The 16,938-nt window shown below is 34.6% G+C and overlaps 1 protein-coding gene across 6 annotated transcripts in view; it reads right to left on the reverse strand.

The window, feature by feature from the left end:
- Positions 1 to 1,005: 1,005 nt before the first annotated feature.
- The window catches only part of B3GLCT (beta 3-glucosyltransferase), a 59,032-nt gene continuing 43,099 nt past the window's right edge, over positions 1,006 to 16,938 (reverse strand). For 5 of the 6 annotated variants that reach the window (XM_062567148.1, XM_062567145.1, XM_062567147.1 and 2 more), the window contains 7 exons: positions 14,541 to 14,672; positions 13,557 to 13,626; positions 9,196 to 9,309; positions 7,065 to 7,164; positions 5,538 to 5,657; positions 3,070 to 3,214; positions 1,006 to 2,560 (listed from right to left, as the gene is read on the reverse strand). In XM_062567148.1, coding sequence (XP_062423132.1) covers positions 2,393 to 2,560; positions 3,070 to 3,214; positions 5,538 to 5,657; positions 7,065 to 7,164; positions 9,196 to 9,309; positions 13,557 to 13,626; positions 14,541 to 14,672 — 849 coding nt within the window. In that variant the 3' untranslated portion in view covers positions 1,006 to 2,392. The remainder of the gene's footprint in view (positions 2,561 to 3,069; positions 3,215 to 5,537; positions 5,658 to 7,064; positions 7,165 to 9,195; positions 9,310 to 13,556; positions 13,627 to 14,540; positions 14,673 to 16,938) is intronic. The other variant, XM_062567146.1, reaches the window with a different exon arrangement.

Here is a 16,938-nt window from a genome sequence, read left to right on the forward strand (position 1 = left end):
CCTTTCTCTTGCTTTGCCTTAAATTATACCATTTACACGCCCATTGATTTTTATTAGAAACATTTATACTGTTGTCCAGGGCTGAGTTGAGCATGAACAGAATAATTTCATCATTAGGTTTCAGATAATAACAGCTTTGCTCTGCCTTCTAAAAGTAAATGTAATACAGAAAGTCTCGCAGCTTGTTTTCAGAAACTTTCTGCAAATCAAGGTTTCAAAATCTCATTTTTTGTCCATGGAATAAAAGGTCATTTCTGTCATGTTGCTGCTGGGGCTAGGGTTGTATATTATTAATTATGTCTCTCAAGTTACATTGAGTTTTCAGGACAGAGAAAAGTCAATTATTGCTTCACTGTTTTCAAAACTATTAAGGCCACAATCGGAAGTCTGCTTTAACTCTACTTTCCCTAATATCTACACATTCGTCCAAAATTCCTGCAGTAAAAAACCAGGAATAATGGTAGCAGAAAAGATGGACTTTAACCAGCTACTGTATTGGTTGTGTCAGAAGAAAACATCTAAGGAAGCAAACAAGCAAGCAAGCAATGTAAAACTGAGTCAATAGCTCCCAGCCTCTACATAAAGACGGAATCACACAAGAGCAACACAGTATGGATCCCAAACTAATCAGCTTTGCCTGAGCTATTCTGCCTCCACAGAGCCCAAAGAGATGCGAAGTATCACCAGTTTTCAAGTTGGAAGTGTTTCAACTACATGACAAAACCTTTGGAGAACTTGATAATGATATATATTTGTGAGAGCATCAAGATTCCCAATCACATATGAGGAGCCCACTATAAAAACATTTTTCATTTGCACAAAACCAGAGACTAAAAAATTTATCTTATCTGGGGAAATACGCCAGGACAATGTATGGAAAAAAATAAAATGCTTAAACTAGCTTTTAGCACCACTGACCTTAGAATATTATTCATCTGACAAAATTATGATATGGGTGCTTAAAGAACTCTGTACTGTTTGCAAAGAGGAAGAAGGCAAGAAACATTAAACAAGTACGTTTTTATTCAGCTTTCAGCTCTCACAGTTCTAAACAGCAAACACAGTTAATGATACATCCATGGTACCAGAGAACAAAGCCCTAGTATCAGCAAAATGTCTACTGTTTAAGGCACTGATAGTGGGAAGAAAGAAGAAAAAACATGACATGGATTACTCCTCTTTAATCAGTATTTGACTCTATTGTGAATACGTGCTTGCTATTCAACGGCTTAAAATTCAACAAGCTCCATTCACAAACAAACATTTATATAACTTCAGCTATTACTGAAAGAAGAATCAGTGACTCCCCTATTTAGATCTGAAACAAGTATTGCATTACATTGGAATGGAATCAAATTCTAACCTACTGATAAAACAACACAAACCACAAATGACTTCAGCTGTATGGCTTTAAGACCCTGTATTTGGTTACAATATAGCAAGCAAAGTTAGATAACAGTATACAAATGTCATATACTGTTGTCTTAAAAGGAACAGTTTTACAGTATAAAAATTAGTTTAGAACATACTAAAGAGATTTTGTACAGTTTTACAAGACTGAATTACACAAAGAAAAAATCAAGAACATTTTAAATATGAATCCCTCTTTACATGTTCTGTGCATAAAATTACTCAACGATATAAATTAGGAATATTGCAAACTTTTTAAAGTTGGCATCCACATACTATGGAAATGCACACAGAAATACTGAAGTGTTAGTTCTTCAAAAATCCTTAACAGTTACATTCATATTTGCCAAACAGATACACAGTGACATAGGTTTCTAAAGGAGCCACAGTGACCTCTTATGGCCACTTGAAAAAAAAAAATCTCAGTCCTTTACCTTTTTTAGATTTTGAATGTCACTTTCCTCACAGATGCTAATCCACTTCAAGGTACAGTGGTGCATGCTTGGTCCATCTATCCCATGAAACTATAGCATTTCTGTTTGAAATGAGTATTCAAGGAACATAGCCTTCAGTCTAGCTCCTAGTCACATCTCCTTTCTGAATTACCAAGAATCTGGTCCAGAATAGTTTAGAGAACTGTTTTCTGAAGCAAGAGCCATGTTCAATATTAGGCAATGAAGAACTTCAGCTTTTCAAACAAGGAGAAAGAAAATGTAAATTGATGATGTCTGACTCAAAGTTCAAAACTGAACATAGATAATGTTGTATGAGACATTTTAAAAAGAAATCAAGCTTAACGAAAGAAATTGAAAAATCAGTTAGGTGCCTTCTTCCATTGCTCTGAATCAATGTTTTGTTCCTGTTCGTTATAGTATCTTCTATGTCATAAACAGTGAACAATATGAGAAGAACACAAAGAAATCATAGTTAGTGACTGTCTCTCATCTGCAGTACATTAATCAAAAGTTAAATTCTCTGCTGCTTATAAATCCTCCCTGTTATATCCAGCTTTCTTTCCATGAAGGGAATTTTTTGTGTTTGGTGCCAGCCATGTGAAATATACCTTCACTGGATCAATATTCCAATGCTTGTGAAATGATACTGGAACTTGGTGAGAAAGGTAGTCTTTTGGATAGTCCATTGGCCGTGCCTAAAATAGAAGGATAAACCAAAAACACAACTACTCAGTGCTGAAAAATGATTTTCAGAGCAAAGTATCACCACTCACTATCACAACGCAAGTTGGGTAAGTAGAGATGATTGATAAAATATGTCACAGACAATACTCCATTATCTGAAGGAAAAAAAAGATTGTTGTGTATTTTTCCCCCTGCTCCTCAGAGGCTGTGTCACAAGTATTTAAAGAGGTGGCTCCTAATTACATCTGATACCCGAAGTGCCACCTGTCTGTTTTTTGCAATATGCATTCATAGGGGAGTTGAAACATAAATGTACTGAAGCATTGTCATAATCCATGCTTTGAAAATATATTTATTTGCTTGATCATACATGCTCTGGAAAAAGATGAGGTACAGCAGCAGTATCTTGGCTACAATTATTAAACATTAGTTTACTTCATAGTATTTACAAGTCCAATTTTAAGTGTATACTTAAGAGAATGAAATATATTTTAAATACTACTGAAAATAACACTCTGACCTGATGGAAGAGTGGACTATGTGTTATCGGGATTCCTAAGCCACTGAAGCACATCCCAAGGACCATATCATCAGGAGCATCCATGCTATAACAGCGGCATTTACTAGCAAGCAGTTTCTGGACAGCTATTCTGCTGAAAACCATCCTGAAAAATAAAAGCAAATGAAAAATAAAAGACAACAACTAACACAGCAGCCAGAAAGCTCTAAGTGATATCGCCAGGCTGAATATTGCTAAATGACAGAAAAATGCAAGATGAAATACAGCCCTCTGGTGCAACATATCTGACATTTCAGAATTTGACCATTACCGTTAGAAGCATTTTTTGAAATCTAAGTGCTTTATATAATGAAAATTAATTATGCTGTTAACAATCACATAGCTAGTCACCATGTTTACTGCAGCTAACTATTCCTAGATCTGTTCAGGACTTCTAAAGGGAGGTTCTCCTCTATCTTACTCAAATATATTGTCTGGTTAGTTATCATGTGCAATTAAACATGATCATGATCTTAAATTCAAGAGCTGAGGGAATACACTCTTGTCTAGTATTCTGTAGCCACCTCTTTTCTGAAGCTTGAAGGCATCACCCACCCAGTCCAATCAGAATATAGAGATTAGATTAGAGATTTGAATGTTGGGGGCAGCTGGGCCTGTTTAGCCTGGGGAAGAGAAGACTGAGGGGGGATCTTACCAATGTGTGCAAGTACCTGAGGGGAGGGTGTCAAGGGGATGGGGACAAACTCTTTTCAGCTGTCCCATGTGACAGGACAAGAGGCAATGGGCAGAAACTGAAGCACAGGAAATTCCACCTGAAGGAGAGGAGGAATTTCTTCCCTGTGAGAGTGATGGAGCACTGGCACAGGTTGCCCAGAGAGGTTGTGGCGTCACCTTCTCTGAAGATCTTCAAGGCCCGCCTGGATGCAACCCTGTCTACCATGCTCTAGGTGACTCTGCTTGAGCAGGGGTGTTGGACTAGATGATCTCCAGAGGTCCCTTCCAACCTTACTGATTCTATGATTCTATGATACGGTAATCTAGCTATTACAAATTAAACTGATGACATCAATACTCTGAAATCACTACACAGCTTCATAAACTCATTTACTACATGATAATCCTTCAGTTGAAACCGGGACACAGCACAACTTGTATAAATACCAAAGCTAAGGGAAAAAAGACTGATCAAAGAATATTGTTAGATTAATATTCTAAAAGACTTTATAACCAGCACTGCAACTTTGAAGACTATTTACTGCAAATATCATTAAAAAAAGAAAGCACAAAGGAAAGTCATATTTCAGTATTCAGATCAAAAACAGAGAGAATTAGCTAGAGCCTTGAAAAAAAGGTTAGAACTAGTGACCAGCATGTGTTGTTACACACAATATATAATGTATATTGCACACCTTTGGGAAATACAATTGCTACTTTATTATCTGCACTGTGTCCTTTCAGCTAAATGGAATTTTTAACTTAAAACTAATTTTGAAGCAAGTTAAAATTAACTTTGAAGCAAGATGGAAGCAGATGTCTTTATCTGCTTAAACCTGAGAATGAAAATAATCACCCAAATTCCACATCTATAAAACAGAATAGAAACTAAGAGATAAACACTAAAAAAATTACAGAAATATACAACTGGTAACTGGCAAACATACCAGCACAAAAGAAAGGTTTATTTCTTAACCCAAGTGTAAATGTTAGCTTAAAATACTTAAGATCTTGTGCAACTATGCGTAAGATAATGAGAAGACTAGTCAATTCGTCTTAATTTATTCATGGATGGATAAGAAAACTAATGAATTATTATAGTCATTACTTTTCATGTAGGAGGAGAGTAAGGATATTGAGATCAGGTAGTTCCAAAGCCATACCACTTGTTTTAGACACACAAGATAGATCAAAATGATCACTTTTATCCATACTTGGACAAAGACAGGAAACAGAGAAGTATTCTTATGACAAAATTTGTATCTCTAGGTATGTGTTGCTGGTTGCTTCTCCACCTTCACTGCAGATCAGAAGATTTTTTTTAAGCAAATAGGCTAATTGTCTCCCCTTATCATACTTTGATTCACATTGAAAGGTGGTCTCTGACTATACAAAATGAACTTTCTCAGATGAAACAAAGCTGTGTGGTGTGCTTCAAGAGAGCTTGTGGTGTGCTTGCTACTGTTAAAAGGTACTCAGTCCACATGGTTGGCCAAGCCAAAGTAGGACCTCTGACACTTGCATAATTCAGATGCTGGATCCTCAGCAGCAACTGCTTTGTTCTACAAATCTGTTTCCATTGGACTGTACAACTTCTTACATTTGATTCTTAGACCATCACTACATTTTAATCATATTAGGAAACAACACTATTTCTCTTGCATCTTATTTGTATCTTAATTCAAAATATTTTCTATCAAAACAATGACTGAGTAATACAGATCTCGGTATTTAAAAAAGTTTTAAAAAATTACCCTCCTCCTCCAGTGATGTAACTATATCCTCCTGTTCCCAAGCCATAACCATAACGCTCTCCAAGAAATACTGGTTCATTTGGGTCATAGCAGCTGAGCAGTTTTCGGAGTCTGAAGATGCTATAATATGAAAGCATATTAATTTAAAAAAAATAGTTCATGTAGACATGTATTTTTAAATAGATTTGAAAATCCTTACATTGCTAGCCTAAATGGCATTATAGTACACAACACAAAAATGAGGAGAAATTCAGAAATTCTACAAAAAAAATAAAATAAATTAACATAAACTTACTATGAGAAATGATTTTTTTAATTTAGTCAAATGATGAATCAATTAGCTTATAATTATTTCTCAGAAGAAGCAGACAAGTTTCTCAGTAAAAGTGAGTTTCATCTCAAAGCATGCAATGATTTTTCCAACGAATGGTAAGAACTTTGCAAATGATTTTTTCTCCCCAGAAATTGAAAAACAAAAAGGCAGATTGAATTCTAAGAATCTTGCTTTATCTATAGTTACAGGCTCCTCCAAATTCTTCCCTTATGTGATTTAATCAAAATACTATCTTGAACAACTTCTCATGTTCTTGAATATGTGATCCTACTGGGTTGATTACTCTGCCTTATTTCTCTTACACTGCTGTGTCACAGAATACACATTCATTTATCTTAGTTAAGTGCCAACTTTGTTATACAGTCACCATCTTTGTTTTCACTGATCCAATCTTCTGACACAACAAATGTACCTGATCCATTTTTTTTTAACAGTTTTTGATTCAGGTTTTTTAATTTGCTCTAAGTTCTCTTGACTGTCTTGCCTGAGAGGTAATTAATTGCATGTTGATGCATGTTCTGGCTAACCTTAACATAACTAAGCATTCATTCTTTGGTGAACAATGCTGCTTCACAGATTTTCTGAAATATTATGCCCTTTTAAAGAGTTCACTTCAAGGAACTCGATTAAAGCTAAAATTTGATTTTTTTCTATTTCTCTAGTATGGTTCACATTTTTGTGTTCATTTCTTGAAAGCAATGACAAATATATATTCAATCTACTCTGAAGAGAGACTGAAAACTTTGTGAGTTTCTCCTCACAAAAAGTTATTTTTTATCTGAACATGGTCTCATTTTCTGAGAAAGGCAAGTCCCTAGACACAGTGCCAGATGGCTCTGAGAATCGACCCTAGCTTATGGAACCCTTTTGGGGGCACTTTTATGCAAGGAATACATGTTAGAATGTGTATTAACAAATGACTAAATAATCAGCTTGTATATGCTCCAAAGAAACACATGAGACCTTCACATATTTGGACTATATGATTACATAATAACACTATATGCATAGTTTTTATCTAATTGTTCTTAATATCAGTCAAGGAATGCTGAAGGAAAAATGACAAATTTTCTTGATAGAAATCTGCATAACTAATAAAAAAGATGTACATTTTAAATACAGAATAGGAAGTGACTATTTCTAAGACTCCTATCAGGATGAACAGAGACACTGTGAAATATTGCAATTTATACCTTATCAATGTGTCATCATCCACAATGACTAACCAAGGAGTTCTGGAAGAGCTCTGATTCAAAAACCTTTCCAAAATGGCAAAAGTTTTCCCACAGTGACCTTAATGAAGATGAATAACAGAAAATATTCATTTAAATAAAAAGAGATTTTGTAATAAAGTTATACATGACCTAGAAATGTATTTTGCTGCACTCTGCAAAACGTTTTGGAAATGACTAGCAGAATATTGGAAGATGCAAGTTTAAATTACATCTTTCTTCATGCTGAACAGTGTTTGTAGAGACACTTCCAACACAATCATTGTAGGAAGGATGTTGAACTATGGAAATTATTTAAATTATGGAGACCTGGACATCAAGTTTTATTTCCAGCTATTTTATTAAGCTGCTGGACAGTTTTGGAAAACTGCTTCTCTTACTTTCACAAACTGTAAAAAGAAGAGACTACTATAGAAACATCTTTTGCAAAGTACCCTGAGATCTAAGAATGTGAAGTGATATTTAAGTATTGCTTATACAGATCCACCCACCCGCAGGATTTCACAATGCATCAGATCAATATGGATCCAAGCAATGGATCAACCATATTCATAACTGTCAGCTCAGGTCCTGGTAAATTCCTCAAAGAAAAGATCTTAATATTTAACATAGAAACTATAAATAAGTTGAGAGGTAAAATATCCTTGATTAGAATGAGCAGGACAACAGAAATAAGAAGCTCCATTCAGACTTCTATAGATTTTTTTCTAAGGAAATGAAAATCCAACTGCAAATATTTTCTTCATCTAAATAACAGACAATTATCTAAAGCAATTATCAATTTCAATGTAGCTATTACTAAATAAGCATTAAAAAATAAAGATGACACACTATATTTGAAGCTAGTTCCAATTTAAATTATTTTTGAGAAAACATTGTATTTCTCTGCTTAAGAAATTAAGGAAATCTTGGCGTTGCTTATTTTGTGAAACCATGAACCTAATGCAGATTGATATACAAAAATTTACAAAATTAGGACAAATATTTCTATACTGTACTCCATAATGAAAGACGGACGTAAATAATATTACAACAGATTCAGCACAATTTATTTAGTTTAGAATACTAGTACCCCCCCCCCACCCAGGTCCCATCAGTTCCCCCAACAATGCTCAAAGGCCGGAAGCAGAAGATCCATCCCATCGTGTGACCAGATCTCCTGGGCATCTGTGACCAGAACTTCTGGACTTCTACAAATGACCTACGCAGGCATAGGAGGCCTGCTGCTTCCTGAAAACACTCACTGATTGCATGTGTGCTACACCACAGTTGTACAAACAGAAATCCTTGCCTATTCCTGCCTGCCCCTGATAAGCCCTTTGAAAAAAAAGGACACCTGGAAACAAGGCAAAGATCAGAACAATTGATCTAGTGGGTCAGATAAAGCTGAGAAGCCACAGCTTGGACACCTCCAATAGAGAAGGTAATACGCTTGTAGACTCTACAGGCTTAGAGAAATAGATCAAATTTAAGAAAAAAACATTAAAAGGACATTAAAAAAATCTAACTGACTGAAGCCATCTTATCCGCAGACCTTCTTCTATCTGAAGGTGAAGCAAGTTACTACTTTAAACCTACTACATTGTCATAAAACAAAAATCTTTCAATGTTAGCATGTAGTTTTTATGCTTAAATAAGCCATACTGGATATAAACACTGAATATGCAAATATCATATGGCAAGCAGTTTATGATCAGTATCCAGCTGGCACTATCTGAGGTCTTCAGCCCTAAACTTATGACATACTGTTAGCATTAACAAATCTTATGAAAAACAGTTAGGAAGACAGCAGTAACACAATTTTTTCTCTCCTGGAGTAGGACCAGCATACCCTGCTTTTATACGTACAATATACAGGTTTCTACTTAAAATAAAATAAAAAAAAAAATCTGTCTAAATAGGGAAATTATACTCTCCACACACTTCTTGAGTGCCAAAAGTATTCTTTCAGTTTTAACTGCAAGAATGTGTACTACAGAAATACAGAATTTCTAAATGCTATGCTGTACATGAAATATACATACTATCCTGAAAACTTACCAACTTTATACAGTAATTTATGCAAAATGGAGAAGAACAGCCAGAAGCTCACCTCTGTCAGTATTAGGTACTCCTAAATCTATAGTAGGAATGGAGATTTCTGCATAATCACTGTAGTATTCAATAAGGGCAGCCTCTCTTTCCCAAGTCTGCTTTACAACTGGTACTGCAAAACAATCATCAATACTGTAAAGCAACTACTTGATTAAAATGTTTATGTCTTTGTTAACTGACATGTTCCTTCATGTGGTAATGAAAACACTGTTTGAAATAAGAGAATCCTGATTATAAACATTCATTCTATTTTCTTCCTGACAATACTTAGAGAGAGGTCATTTTACATTTTTATGTATAGTCAGTCAGGACAGTTTCATATAGTGATAAATTTATTTTAAAATATGACTATAATTTCATATTATATTGAAAACTGTGATGTTTACATGTATGCTAACCAAAGTACGAAATTCATCAGTTTTATACTTCCTATGTTAGACTTTTTAGCATGTAACAGCATGAACACTAATTATTAGAGTTCAATCACTCTTTCAGTAGTGAAACTGTCTTATTTTAAAAACAGCACATCCAATAGTATGGCATAATATTTTTATTCCAAGAACAGTATTTGAAGGCAACTTCATGTTAATGTTCAAAAGTACCTACCTCTGGAAACACAGCTACAGAATGACATTTATAAATATCATGCAATCAATTTTTACCTAATGGAGACTCTATTCAAAGCAAGGACTGCTTAACACTTTTCTACAACAGTAATTCTTTTATCAGTTTGCCATTTGACATAAACATTTAAAATTGATCATAAAAAAATCTAATAATGATGCTGCAAACATAATTCTATCCTGAGGTGAGTAAATCATGATTAACACAAAAAAGCAGAATGGTGGGAACACTTGCAGGATATTTGGAAAAGAAAAATCCAATTAAAACTTAATCCTTTTCCCATTTTAAAAATTAAGTGTTCAAAACTTAGATGAGCAGCTACTTTGAAACATTTTGCATTCTGGTCTCACTATCTGCTTTATGTTCTCTGATACCATATAATAAGTCTTGTTAGTAGTATATTGTTCTTTGAATGATCACCAAAAAACTGTATGTTTTATACACATGTAATTCTGAATAATCCTCTATACACTCAAAAAACTACTGTATAAGAAGAGCAAATATTGATGTAACCTCCTTTTGTCACTACATAACCCTGATCCACGTGAATATATAAGTCACAGGTTTTACCCCTTCCTGGATTCATCCTTCAATTATTCTTGTTTGACCAATAGTCAGTTTAACAAGACTAAAATGAACAGAAGTTAACTGTTAGACTAGAGTAATGCACTGATGCACTTATGAACATAGCTGCAGTATTTGGAAAAAATGATTCTACTCCTACAGCACTGTGCTGCTTCCAGAAGTTTTAGACACTTAAAACTGCGCTCAATTTTTTGTGCAAAATTTTGAAAGGAAATTATATACAAAAAATATATTAATACAACTTTAAAGTTGACATTTGAAATGCAAAGTCAGGAATTTCACAATATATGAACTCCGCCTTCTGTGTACTAAGAAGTCACAATCACTACATCACACAACACTACATTATCATGCGTTAAGTGGCAGAGAATACCATCTATGTTTCTCATTTCAATTAGAAAAAAAAATGCAGTAGGCAGGAAATTATTTTCTGATTTTATGGGAATGTTTTATTTCAAAAATGTGCTTGTTTCTCAAAAGAACAAAACCAGAACCTTTTTCAGAAACTAAGGATGCGATACAGAAGTGTCATAGACACTCAACACTTCCAACATTCACCTGCAACAGGAGAGAGGCTCCTGTAAGGCTCTTTTTCACCTTTCTCCAATCTATGACCTAAATCTCAGTAGGATGTTTAACATAAATAACTACTTGCTATTATGGACTGTGCCTCTCAGTTTCAGTGGAGTTCCCTTTCTTTGCATATATGAAAAGAAAAAAGAAAAAAAAAGTTAACTGAAGCAAAGACCCGAGTCTCAGCCTAGTTCAGTGGTCTAACCAGGGTGCTACTAGCTAAAGTGCTTTTCCTTCTGTTTTCCTTGCTTGTTTCTACTGTGTTATCATCCAGGTTAATGTTTACTGTAAACAGAATCCCACAATAGTTTGCAAATTCTAGATAACTCATATTTTCCAAAGCAGTAACAATTATTTGAAAGCTCCTGACCAGCTCTTCCACATGCTGTCGAAGCATTTACCAATATGCATTTCTACTTTTGATCACAAGTTTTAATACTACCCTAGAGAGATACTTATAGAAGGTCAACTCTGCATTCTTGATTATGATTTAGTTGTCATTTCTAGAACGTTGATTCATATTTTCTGTATAATCATATGAAGTATATGTAAGAAGGAGAGTTAAATCTATAGTAAATTCTTAAGCTTAGCTGTTCTTGCACATCAAATTCTAAGCCTTGATGTTGCACTAATGTAGTTTTTGGCATACAACAAAAGAAGACTTACCAGGTAAAAGGAGCTCTCTGAAGCTGACATCCATTAATCTTTCAAAATCTTGAGTAAGATTATTCTCCATTGCATAACACTGAAAGCTGTGAGGAAAGTTCAAGAATTTTCCTCAGTCTTCAACATGTGTTTCTTGAAGGATGGTTATGCTATCTTTTTAAAGCCATATGTTCCTTTCTGACTTTTTGATAATCTTTAATAAAAACAGCTTAGTTGTTTATTTTGTTTGTAATTCTGAAGATTAGAAAATAAACATGGATCCAGAAAGACAAATTCTTCAGTGAACTCCAATTACAGGATAGTCAATTTTGTTTTGTCAAAAGCTACTTGCTAAACATATCCAAATGATTAGGTGATTAAAACATTGGAAATGTGCCTTCATCAAGTATGCTAACAACATTAAGAAAAATAAGTTACATAAACCTTATCTGGAGAAAAAAACAGTCAGCAAATAGTCTAAACTTATTTATTAATGACAAAATGATATAACTTATGCTTTTTTAAAGCATTAGTAAGGGGGAACTTAGTTAATAAAAGAGCTTTTAACTTCATCCTGTCTTCTGAAAAAAGGCATGGCAAAACCCACCACAAAATTTGATACAACTACTAGCCATTACTTAATTTGTTTTTTTTTCTCTCCCCAACAATGATCATTTTAACTTAAGCTTATAAACAAAAACAGGCATAATGGCGACAATATTACATCTAGATTATTCAAGAACCCAAAATGCAAGCAAATTCCTGGCAATAAATCAATTCCTGGATTTTCTTTTTTTAAAAAATGCCCAGAAGTAAATGAGAATGCACTGGTAGATGGCATCAGATAGATGGAGTATCCTCCATTAAATTAGTGGACTTGGAATTTTTCCCACCATGCTTCATAAACACTGGTTCTAGCTCAACTTAGCTGACACTTACTATATATTAACTGAGGCAGGCAGCCTCCTCTGTGACTTTGTTTTCCCTACATCTGAGATGGAAGTTAGTATGCACTGCATGTATTTTGCTGGGCTGCATTAGTTGTGTGTATGTGTGTCTGTACATATATAAAGATACATACATACATGCATATAAACACGTATGTATGCATGTATATTTTACCATGGATACCATGATCATATTTTTTATGGTGACTATCATTACTTGTAGGACACAACAATTTCCAGATGAAACACACTGTAGTGAGACATTCTTTGGAAGACTCTAGATCTGGGCCACATCTTGGACTCAACACAAAGTAAAATACTTGGCCAGATTTCTACAGAACAAAATTTCCCATTACAAGCATTACAGAACACCTATACACATCCGACTGCATAGGGTGACACTATATAAAAGAAACACCATGGCTTAAACTACTCACTTCTTTTATGGGGAGAAGGGTAGAACAAAAGGAAGGAGGAGGAAAGATAGCTTTCAGTCTGCTCAAATTTCTGAACCAGCTCACCCTACAGCTGCACAAGTTTCATTACTAGTACAAGGAATGGGACTCAATCACACATCCGGGGCATACAGTGAAGGATATTAAGACAACAACTCCAATTTAGATGAGTGTAAGCTAACTCCAGGCATATTTTTAACTCAGGCATTCAGTTTCAATAATTTTTTGCCAACCAGTCACTAATGATGAAACATCAACTTCACCATAACATTTTGTCTCGAGCATTTCAAACACTCCTGAACAACTTTGAAATACAAAAAAAAAAAAGAAAGAAAGAAAAAGAAAAAAAATCTACCTAAAGAATAATGCTGTTAGAATTCTGAAGCTTTCATCCTTCCCAGTGGATTTTGCAAATATTTATTTCCAAGAGCTACATGGCCAAATAATGCATCAGCTTGCTTTTTTTAAAAAATACTAATTTCCTACACTATATTGTATAGAGATACTTTCTTGAATAATCAAGAACTTACTTCTATCTCCATGGAATTTCTGACATGTTTTTACAGCAACAAATACATCTTCCTTTTTCACTGGCTCTCCCTACAGGAACAGAACAAAAATTAAGTTTGTAATTGCAGGCTCTACCTCTAACACTTTACTGGATATATATGGCCATATCTATAATAAAACAGAAAATATTTTTCAGTGTATAGCTTATCAAGTAGAATACTGTATTCAGTAATACAGTAGAAAGTATATTTTTGTCCCTTGAAAATGTGTCACTAGTGGTTTCAAATTCCTGAAATAACATTATCGAAATACCTTTTCCACTGATGTAGGATTCTAACTTGAACTAAAACCTATATCATTAGGAAAAGAAGGGCAGTAGAATTTGTATTAAGAATGATTTACCTGAAAAAAACATTTTCTTAACTTCTTTGTAATTAAAATAATCACTATGAGAACCTGGTGAACTGTATCACACTGGGTTACATACTAGAAACCTGCAAGCTTCCTCAGCTCTACTGAAATTGTGTTTATTTTCTTTTTTGACACCTAGAACTTTGTTTTTCTCTAAACATGGCAGTCATTTTTTGGCCCCAAGTAACTGTTACTTGTGGTACCTTAAAGGTATTCGCTTAGAGATAGAGATATGGGTTGTACTTTAATGCACTTAAATGCTATAATGCATTTTATCTTTAGATGCATCAAATTTTAGATCCCCATCTCTAGAACAAAATTATATATACCAGAATAATAAGGAGAAATACTTCAAAGATCATGGACTGCTCAAACTTTGTGGTAAAATCATACATGGTAGTTGTTTGCCAGCAAATACTATGTACCACAGAGGGCTGAAAGCAAAACAAAGGAAAACACCACCAGAAATAATTTTTTTGAGTTTGTTGAAAAACATTTTCTTAAGTTCTGAGGGTTTTTTAAGTCAAGTATTATGCATTTTAGTAAGAGTTTTACCTTTACTAAGCAAGTGGTACTTAAAATATGGTACTTACACAAAGTGGCAGAAAACTACTGAATGTTGTTGCACAATGATTAACTGTATATGTGTTCACATCATTTGTACAGAACTCAGGCACTGGAGTAAGATGTGGTCCCTCTCCTTTCTGCCAAATATATAGTGCGATCTAGCAAAATGAAAAACATTTATATCAATGAGTAGAGTAATTGGATAAAAATTCCCATGGCAAGCACAGGAATCATCATATTACAGGATAAACTTAATAGGAAATATTTAAAAATATAGGATGCTGTAGAGGATTTGTGCCTTAGTTGATTAGCTTGCTGCATACCTTACTCCTCCACATTTCTAGAGCCAAAATCTAATTAAAGGATTAAAATTGGTTTCATATATTTAAGCATGTGAAAACAACTCTTCATTTGTAGAAGAAGGGCTGAAATGAGTATTGGCATCTTCTTTTAATTAAAATAAAATCCTTATTTTGTTGCTCTTCAAAAATATTTTGATAATTTGGAATAGCTATTGCTATTTCCTCCTAGGTGGCAGACCCACTCTCTGGTGACAATTTTAAATCATTTAAAATCAATAAAGAAACTCAGAAGTTGTGAAACAGACTGATGGATAACGTTGGAGATTCTTGTCCATCTTAAATCTTAAAAAACCCCAGCAAATATTTACAGTGAAAAGGGAAGAAGCAAACCAGTGATGTCAAAAGACAACAAAAAAAAAAGAACCTTTATATTTACCTTTACTTAATTCATAATAAAATTAATAATATTTCAATTTATATTTCACTACAGATCAGTAACACTTACGACTTGCCCAATGTTTCCGTTACAGGCCTCTGTTATTGCTTATTGGCCAGACTGTTTTTAGTTAAGAATCGTCTGTGTTGGCTACCTACCTCAGACTAGTTAAGAAATAAACCTCATTTCATACAAAATTGTTCAGGCACTTAAAAAACCAAAATGAAGTTCTTAAAATTTTAAAAGGAAGAAAAGACTGTCTCAGTAAGTATGTGGTGGATTCAGGATTTCCCAGCTGCACTTTGGATTCTGAATCCTCAGTCTCTTTTCACATACTTCACATACTTCAAAGATGTGAAAGTACTTTCCTTTTCTATAAAAACTGTTTGAGTATATGCTCAAGATGCAGATATGTATTTGAGGCTTGTTTCTGTTAACTCAGAAGTTACAGCTTCTACTTTTCAAAAGGGTGCCCAAACCAACAAACCAGATCCTACGGCACAGGGGCTCTCCATTCTTTCTCATGAAGCTGAGTTATCGTGTAAAAATTAAGATTCATGGAACCAACAAGATAGTATGGCAAAGAGGAGCCTGACTCTAGAGCACAGGGGACAGGGGTGTCCTCCAAGGGAGGAAAATCTATCTTGGGTTCTAGTTGTTGTTTCCAGTGCTACTTTTACGTATTATCAATGACTCTTCCATGGAAAACAAATACTCCACTGAAAATGGAACTAGAACCAGCACACACTAAAGACAATGAAAAAAGAAGTTTCTTTTTCACTGCTTTATGCCTACTTGGGAGTAGGAACTGGTAGGTTCAAACCTCTTCAGATTATGTAAGGGCCAGAATGCAGATCATACCCTTTGTAGAGAGTAGGTTTTCACTAAGCTATTATTAAAAGAGCAAGATATTTCCTCCCCCGATCCCCACAGAGTTCAGAAAACACTTGGTGCAAACTAAGTGCATTATGTATTGTCTGGACATAGCTGGGAAGCCAAACCATTTACAGATTAAGCTAGAGATTAGTACCTGCTTGCCCATCTCATTCATATCAACATCATCAAAACCTCAACAACCTACACAGAGCCATTTCTGGGACCTAATGGGAATGCAACAGATGCCTGTTTATTTCAGGCACTGTCAGGGCTGGGAGGTAGGCCTGAGAATAGAATCATTTTCTTGAAACTTAAGCTCATAGCTTTGGTAGATTTTAGATGTCAAAGAGCTACCATACAGTCACATAATAGAATACAACCAGCTGATGGCATTTTTTAACAAGCTGCTGGTTGTAACTGAACTGTCAAAATTACACAGGCACTTCTAGCCCACCTCAATTGCAAAGTAGAACATATTTAGTTTAATTGCACTGAAAACAGTTTAAATTACTGTATTTTTCTTGTAATTGAGGGGGAACACAGATGACTGGGAGCTGTGCATGCAAACATGGTATTACTGCTGCTGAGTTGATAGTGGTGTTTTTAGCTATTTGCAACTCAGCTGCAGGTTCCTGCTATACCACGATGAGTTTTGTAGTTTGCAAATAAATTCTAACTTCTCTTAGCCTTGCATTGGTAAGTGGTGGTCTGTTTCTTTGTTGTTTTAGCAGTGCTTCTGAAGACACAAATGATCTTAGCTTTACAGGTGAGTTCAAAGAACTAATGGGGAAGAACACTCCATACAGAAGC

Source organism: Rhea pennata, chromosome 1 (assembly GCF_028389875.1).
Source record: "Rhea pennata isolate bPtePen1 chromosome 1, bPtePen1.pri, whole genome shotgun sequence".
NCBI classification, from domain to species: Eukaryota; Metazoa; Chordata; class Aves; order Rheiformes; family Rheidae; genus Rhea; species Rhea pennata.